Source organism: Otolemur garnettii, unplaced genomic scaffold, assembly GCF_000181295.1.
Source record: "Otolemur garnettii isolate 467f Iridium unplaced genomic scaffold, OtoGar3 scaffold00066, whole genome shotgun sequence".
Classification (NCBI taxonomy): domain Eukaryota; kingdom Metazoa; phylum Chordata; class Mammalia; order Primates; family Galagidae; genus Otolemur; species Otolemur garnettii.
The window spans coordinates 9,320,843-9,329,613 of NW_003852461.1; the positions used below are offsets into that span (position 1 = coordinate 9,320,843).

An 8,771-nucleotide genomic window follows, 5' to 3' on the forward strand; every position below is an offset into this window, starting at 1 on the left:
CTCTCAGAAACCCCATGTTGGGACACAGAGTCAGTCGCTGGCCAGCCCTTCAATAAAAGGACTGTAAATTTGGAAAAAAAAAAAAAAAAAAAACAGCCGGGCATTGTGGCCAGTGCCTGGAAGTCTCAGCCACTTGGGAGGCTGAGGCAAGAGAATCTTAAGCCCAAGAGTTTGGGGTTGCTGTCAGCTATGATACCATGGCACTCTACCAAGGGAGATAAAGGGAGACAAAAATAAATAAATAAATAAATAAATAATCTCACTGTAACAAATATTAATGAATACCCACAATATGTTATATATTGAGAATATGGAGATAAAAGACAAAGTTCTCTGACTTCATGGACCTAAGGTTCTAGAGGGGAAATCAGATAAGTGAATTATTATAATGTAGTGTGCTAACTGCTGCAAACACAGACTAACAGAATAGACAGGGCCCAGAGGAGGATGTGGGACTAAAAAATCTACCCACGAATTTCAATGAGAAACTTTCAGATAAGACTGATATACTTAGCACAGAGAAAAGCACAACCCATCATGTTCCCCACCCAGCGTCCTGCACCTGCTCCCAAGTCTCTGTTGTAGGATTCCCCACCCAGCGCCCCACACTTGCTCCCAATCTCTGTTGTAGGGTTCCCCATGCAGCACCCCGCACCTGCTCACAATCTCTGTTGTAGGGTTCCCCACCCAGCGCCCCGCACCTGCTCCCAAGTCTCTGTTGTAGGGTTCCCCACCCAGCGCCCCGCGCCTGCTCTGTTGTGGGTTCCCCACCCAGCGCCCCGTACCTGCTCCCAATCTCTGTTGTAGGGTTCCTACCGTCCTTGCTCTGTAGGTGGACGCCCTTCCCATCTTCCACACGTAAGAAAGCCTCACCTCTACCTAGCCCCCACCATGTCACTTTTGTTACTTCATTCACAATTCTTACACAAACCCTAAGTATCTTCTTCATTTATGCATTACTTATTATTTTTATATCTCTTCTGACAGTGCCCAAACTCCATCAAGGCAAAAACCCTGTCCATCTATTTAACTGCTCTCATCTCAGGGCCTAAACAGCACATCATATTCCCAAATAATGAACAGTGCTGAATACACACAAAAATTACTCAACACTTTTAAGTGTTTAGATTCTGGGTTAATGGGAATTGACTGACCATTATCTGTAAACTTTGCCTGACTCCCAATATAAGCAATAGGATTATAAATTCAACGTCTCTGAAGATGAAAGGCACGCAACTAAATCCAGATTCTTTTCCAGCTGACTACTTGCTCTACTAAGAAATTCCCAAAGAAACCTACTAAGTCTCTATATTTAAAATATTCCTTAAAAGAAATTTCAAATCAGCATGAAGGTAAATGATAGTTGAGCAGGGAAAATGGTAAATTCATATTTCATCATTTCATCAAAATAAACTGCACAATAATCAAAGCCTTAAATAATAATAAAGCCATGAAAGTACTAGACAAAATTTAAAGAGACCAGATTTCATAGGCCAAGAAGGCATTTCTCAGCATCAACTATAAATTACAGAAGACACAAAATTACAGCTTCTACATAGCAAGTTATACCATAAACACAGGCAGAAGAAAAATGAAAAAAACGGAAAAATACTGTTTTTTTAACATATGACAAAGAGTTAATATCCATAATATGTAAGTAATTCCTAAAATTAGTCAGAAAGAGACAAACTTGAAAAGGCAGGGGTGGAGGAGAGTTGAGGAGGAATTATATACACACGCAGGAAATTCACAAAGACAGTAGCACAGATTGCCACAAAACAAACTGGATGTGCATTTGCCTATTAGATATGTCAGTATTTTTACCTTTTTCATGAAAAGCACAGGTAAAAGCATAAGGACAAAGAGAAACTCTCATATACTTCTGGCTGGGATATAAATTAGGACAACCCTTTAGAAGGACAATCTAACAACAGCAACCATAATTTAAAAGTGAACATCTATGAATTCACATGAAAATATACACATCTATCAAAATATTTTCTATGCATAGGCTTATAATTAGAAAACTAGAAACAAATGATAGTGGGCTGATTAAATTAAAAACATCCATATAATGGAATATTATGGAGCCATGAAAAAGGATATGGTTAATCTACAGGGATTCATATGAAAACACATTAAAAACATTAAGGTCTTGAAGTGATCTGTATGTACCAAGGGATTTGTACAGATGCCAAAATTCAACAGTGAAGAGTCAGGGTGTTACTTTTTATAGGTTTTTGAGATCTCTTGAGTTTTCAAAATAAGTACTTCCAACATTAAAAAAAACTGTGAACGCCCACAAAAAAGTTAAGATAAAAGGATTCCTTCGAAGCTCACTCGCCCTCCAGATCTCTGTTGTCCAATACGACAGTCTCGTGAGACCATCCAGCACTTGGTATGTAACCGGTTCTAACTGAGACATGCTAAACAAAACAGACAACAGACTTTAAAGACTTTGCATGAGAAAAACCCTAATTAATACTTTTATATTGGTCACGTATTGAAATGATATTTATATATTAAACAAAATATACTAATAAAATTAATTTTACCTGTTTCTTTTTAGTTGTTACAATGTGGCCGTTATAATTTAAAAATCCGTATGGCTGACATTGTATTTGCATTAGACAGTACCGTTTTGGATGAAGAGGAAAGCGGAGCTGATGTATTATTTGGCATTTTTCTTTATTTTAATCAATATAAACAATTCTATTTATAAATGTATTTTTTCCAAATACTTTCAGAATCTTTCCATCAAATATATTGATTAAAAAATAAATGATCATAGTTAAAAAGGAAGTAATTAAAGAGATACCATGTACGAAAGAGCCGAAATACTTGGTGTTTTATTTGAAAGTCATATTGCACAACCTGGTGGAGGATGAAGGACATTGCTTGGCTTGAAATTTAAACAGTTTAGGCTCTTAACAGTCCTAAAATGCTATGTACCCAAGAAATATTATATATTGGTTCCTAGAAACTAGGAATCCTTAAATTAAGGTCTAAGTTTGTTTATAAGACTCTACTTTCTTTGGCATATATGTTTTAATTTTTATAACACTGCTGATTATATGTGACGAGGGCTCTATTTTATTTTTCTTTTATTTATTTATTTATTTATTTTTGAGACAGGGTCTCCCTCTGTTGCCTGGGTTAGAGTCTGGTGGAGTCATCATAGCTCACTGTTACCTCAAACTCCTGGGCTCAAGCAATCCTCCTTCCCCCGTCTCTAGAGAAACTGAGACTACAGGTGCATACTACCACTCTCAGTGATTTTCTTTTTTTCCTAAAGATGTGGGGTCTTGCTATGCTGCCCAGGTTAGTCTCAAACTCCTGGCCTCAAGTGATCCTCCTGCCATGGCCTTCTAAAGTGCAAGGATTATAGCCATGAGCCAGGGTTTTACTTAAATAGACACAAGTTCAAGCAAAGATTAGATTCTGCCTTTAGCAATGAGAACTGAGGTGGGAGGCATGAACAGGGAGACATGAAATCATTTACAAAATTATTTTCATTACATTTTCCCATGTTGAAACACTCCTAGAGATTGTAATTAGGCAAATTACTTATTTTAATTATAATAACAGCAATGAAGTTCAAACCACTATAAGAAAAAAATTATCCAGATATTTATGTTCAGAGATAATGAACTAGAAACCAAGACCATGTGACCATTGCCTCTAATCTGCCCAGTGTTACTGTGAGGAACTGCATAAATCTTGGAAAAAACTGTCAGCATCCTACTACAGAATCAAATATGGAAGGAAATCCCCTCACACGGCCTCTCTGTGGTGTCAGCGCCCAGCTATTTCCGTTCACTGAAGGGCTGTTCTTCAAATTCCCTTCTCCAGAACAAGCCTGACTTACGGCAGGGGAGGAACTGTCCTACTTTACGTTAAGTTTTGCGCTTGGAAAACTCATGTATGCTCTGACTTTCTCATTCAATAAATATTTATTGTTTCTACTATATGGAAGGCATTGTTCTAACGTGCTATAAGGGATATAAATTCAGACCACACATCGATCTTGCCAACAAACAGCTTATGATGCAATAGAGGAAAAAGTTGGCTCATGCATCTGCTCCCTCAAATACCAGACCGAGGAAACATCAGGGTTAACAGTGTCAAGCCACAAAAGCTGACAGCCAGTTAAGAGAAGTTTTGAAATACGCCCTTCATAACCAATGATTATAACTGCAGCTTTTACCCTTCAAGAAGGAGAAAGTTTAAGTTTCTTTTTTAAAATTTCTTCTGTAGCTCTCATAGACTCTAAAATGCCGTAATGAGTACGGGTGTGAAAGGTAAGATGAGAATGAAAGACAAGGAAATCTTCTGGAAGGTTTTTCCTTCACTAATGGACTCAGTGATGTATTTTTATTTACTTATATTCTTTATTTCTGCTATAAAGATTTATGTGGTTCTGTATTAGACACTTATAGACAACTGTGTCAGAACACACAATCCCTTAGCAAGGCCTAAGAGATCAAAATTCAGAAAAGCTAGATTTTAGCAGAATTTCCCAATTTACTTGATCTTAATATGGAATCAGACAATTTTCACCAGTATATTACTACAGCATGGGTGTAAATGCACTGGGTGTAACAACACTTACCACATTCCAGGTGGTGTTACTGTTCACCAAGTCTGCTTACGACACACCCGGTGGTGAGCTAAGGGCTCTGAAAATGTTAACTTTTAAACTTTCTACGAACCCTATGGACAGGTACTATCTTCAATGGACAGATGAGAAAATAGAAGCACAGAGAAGCTAAGAAATCTGACCAAGGGTCACAGAGCCAAAGGACAACAAAGCCAGGATTCCAACACGTAGGAACAGGCTCTCCACCACTCGTGTACACTGCCTCTGTTGCACCTGTTAGATCCAAAGCCCTAATCCTAGATCATCAAAAGGAAGGGTCTCTATTTTATACCAAGAAGAGACATTTCAATGAATAGAGTTTGAAAATGGTTCACTTTATAAAGTTTTACCTGACAATTCATAACTTACACTCAAATGTATGATGTCAGAGATTTTCCCTTTGTTTAAAAGCTGTTAGCTTTATAAAAAAAAATTATTTGAAATAGGATTGATTATATACAAGCTAAAAGTTTCACGGGATACAGAAACTAACTCGCTGAGCGCTTATTATTTGCCAGACACTTGTAAGGGCTCTATATGTGTTTTTTTTTAGGTTATCATAACCCTATAAATTATGTACTAGAGTTACCCCACCTTTACAGATGAGGAGACTGAGGTATGGGAAGAAACTTATCCAAGGCCAGACATCTAGAGCTGGCTTTTGGACCCAGACCACAATCTGATTCCAGAACCCATACTCTTAACAATTTCACCACATTGCTATGGTAAGATTAGGTGGTTTTAAAGGATTTGCTATTTGCTCACGAAGTTCTTAATATGAACACTTAATACGTATAAACACATATCTAAGCATTTATTATTTTTCCTTTTAACACTAAGAAGCACAGTGAAACACTTATTTCTAGAAATAAGTTAAATTTCTACTATCAAATTGTTTAAATTTATATTATCAAAATTATTACTAAGCTCACCAACTTCAGAAAAACTTACGATGGGCAAATGGTGTCAGGTATTGACAGGATTTAGCATTTAATTCTAGTTTGATCTTAGAAGACCACGTATCTGTTTGGGCACATGGGAAAGGACCTGGAAATAAAGACAAACCAGGACGGGATGAAGAGGAGAAACGTCTTTGGTGACGCTTACAGTGTATGGGACGTTGTCATCATACACAAGGATGGTTAAGACACCACGTGATGCAGAAAGATACTATAATTATAGTGCAAATAAGGAGGACCACATGAGGGCTGTCCATAAAGTGTCCAGCCACGTAATATGAAATCCACGCTGGACACTTTCCAGGGGGCCCTTGGATACTCCCGTGTTAGTTTATAGTGGGCACCACAGGAACCCCACAATTGAGAGCCGTGAGAGCACGGGAAGGGGGAGAAGGGCCTCCGAGAGAAGGCATTCTGGGGACGCGTCCCTGTTTCCTAAAGAACTAATCTAGTGCTTGAGAAATGGATACTTAATTCATTAATTTTTCCTCAATTTGAGTAATGAATTTACCCATCAGAAGAACCAGGTTTTGACTTACAAATCTCTTTTTTAGAATCATAAAACATAAAAAATACGCCTTTAAGTGGGAGCCCACCACCCCCCTCCACTTAACGGGCAAACGTAAGAGAGGGCTGTCTGGTGCTCGGGTGTGGGACGGGAGGACGACAGGGACTCTGCCCGACATACGCAAGGATTGTAACCTAGTTGTCTGTACCCTCACATTAACCTGAAATGACAGATAAATAAATAAAATGCGCTTTTAGAAACAGACAGACATCATAACAGCGCAAGTGTGGTTTATAATATAGCAGAGTTAAATGCAGTAACGATTTCAAATTGCCTATTAAGTTAGTTATTCATTTCTCTGATTTCATTTAGCATTGATCCAACTCAACGTGGGAGAAGGTCACATTCGTACAAGTTAACACGGCTTAATTATTAACTATATTCACCTGCCACTCTCACCTCTTATGTGGCAAATGGGGGGTGTATATATAGAGTGAAGAAGTCTGGGTCTACTTCCCGAAGAAAAATAGTTTCGAATTGGCTGAAATTGAATCGGGATAAAAATGCACACGATTAAGCTCTTCCTGTTTATCCTTCCTCTAGTTATCTCCTCGAGAATTGACCACGACAGTCCGTCATTTGATTCTGTACCTCCAGAGCCCAAATCAAGATTTGCTATGTTAGATGATGTAAAAATCTTAGCCAATGGCCTCCTCCAGTTGGGACACGGTCTGAAAGACTTTGTCCATAAGACGAAGGGCCAAATTAACGACATATTTCAAAAGCTCAACATATTTGATCAGTCTTTTTATGATCTATCATTGCAAACCAATGAAATCAAAGAAGAAGAGAAGGAACTGAGAAAAACAACACACAAACTGCAAGTCAAGAATGAGGAAGTGAAGAACATGTCCCTGGAACTGAACTCGAAACTGGAAAGCCTCCTGGAAGAAAAGGTCCTGCTTCAACACAAAGTGAGGTCTTTGGAGGAGCAATTAACTCATTTAATTCAAAATCAACCTGAAACCCAAGAGCACCCAGCAGTAACTTCACTTAAAGTAAGTAGAAACCAAAGAGGGTTCGTGATTATGTGTGCACTGTGGATCTTTAAAAAAAAATTCTGAAGACAGTGCTATTTAAAATGCTTCGTTGCATTGTTAAAAAAATGCAACATTGTTTTAATATTGTTAAAATACTTAATTCTTCTCAAGAAAAATATCTGCCAGGAAATAAAACTTTCCATCATAGTTTCGAGTTGGATTTTGCTTCCCTCACATTATGGGCAAAAGCAACCGAACTTTACATTTCATTTGAAAACTATTCATCAGTTCATAAAATTCAAAACGCTAAATTTACACTATTGCGAATTACTGGATGTACATAAAAAGTTGAAGGTATTTAAATCTGAAAACTATACTCCCATGATTGAAATGAATAAAAGTAAAGATTTATTCCTATTAAAATATATTTGGCCTTTTTCTTTTTATTGAAGTTTAGAAAACAAAATTTAAAGATGGTACATTTGAAATAAAATTAAGAACAAAAGTATGTACTTATGGAAGGAAACATACAAGAAAAACCGATTATCAATATTAATTTTTTAACCCACTATAAAAAAACGTAGATTGTAACAGTGTTATAGGAAATAAAAAATCTAATTTAACAAAAAAGAAACAAAAAGAAACTTTTAACCAACATATAATCTATATCCAGACGTTTGTAGAACAGCAAGATAACAGCATCAAAGATCTTCTCCAGATCGTGGAAGAACAGTATAAAACATTAAACCAGCAGCACAGCCAAATAAAAGAAATAGAAAATCAGGTAAGTCAATGTTTTAAAGGTATGTCCAATCGTTTACATTGGTTTATAAAAACCACTGAACCCTAAAACTATTTAAAAGCTTTAAGTGGATCATGAGTTAAATGATCATATTAGCATGACTACTAAAATTGCAGACTCTGAAAGTACTAAACTGCTTGGGCTGAAAATCATGCCTCTAAAACTTTCTGTACGGCCTTGAATAAAATTTTTAACTCCTCTCTAAGTTTCCTCATATATCCTATGAAAAGGATAAAAGAAACTATGTTATAGAACTGCTGTCAGAAAAACAGAATTAATTCACAGCAGCTAACATGCTCTATTAACACCTAAATTACACCCCGTTTCTCTCTGCTCACAGCCCCACCGTGGCTCTCAGGAACCAGGGCTGCCTTGTCACCAAGGCCCGCACTTCCTCAGCTCTCGCCACCCCAGCCTCCGCCTTGTTCCCCAACACAGCAGGCACGCTGCCACCTCAGGGCCTCTTCCCTCACTCCTTCCAGTTGGAATGTTCTTTGCCTTGGAATATACAGGACTCCATGGGGTCTATATGACTTGCTCTTTCACTTCCTCCCTGGGGTCTACGTGACTCCCTCTTTCATTTCCTCCCTGGAGTCTATATGACTCCCTCCTTCATCTCCTCCTTGGGGTCTATATGACTCCCTCTTTCATTTCCTCCCTGGGGTCTACGTGACTCCCTCTTTCATTTCCTCCCTGGGGTCTATATGACTCCCTCTTTCATTTCCTCCCTGGGGTCTACATGACTCCCTCTTTCATTTCCTCCCTGGGGTCTACGTGACTCCCTCTTTCATTTCCTCCCTGGGGTCTATATGACTCCCTCTTT

General features: G+C 38.0%; 2 protein-coding genes across 2 annotated transcripts in view; one reads left to right on the plus strand and one right to left on the minus strand.

Annotated features, from left to right (window-relative positions):
* DOCK7 (dedicator of cytokinesis 7) overlaps positions 1–8,771 on the minus strand; it is a 227,951-nt gene that overhangs the window by 150,455 nt on the left and 68,725 nt on the right. The window lies entirely within an intron of this gene.
* ANGPTL3 (angiopoietin like 3) overlaps positions 6,585–8,771 on the plus strand; it is a 12,170-nt gene continuing 9,983 nt past the window's right edge. Inside the window, exons 1-2 of the mRNA XM_003793132.3 lie at positions 6,585–7,164; positions 7,820–7,930. Coding sequence (XP_003793180.1) covers positions 6,670–7,164; positions 7,820–7,930 — 606 coding nt within the window. The 5' untranslated portion in view covers positions 6,585–6,669. The remainder of the gene's footprint in view (positions 7,165–7,819; positions 7,931–8,771) is intronic.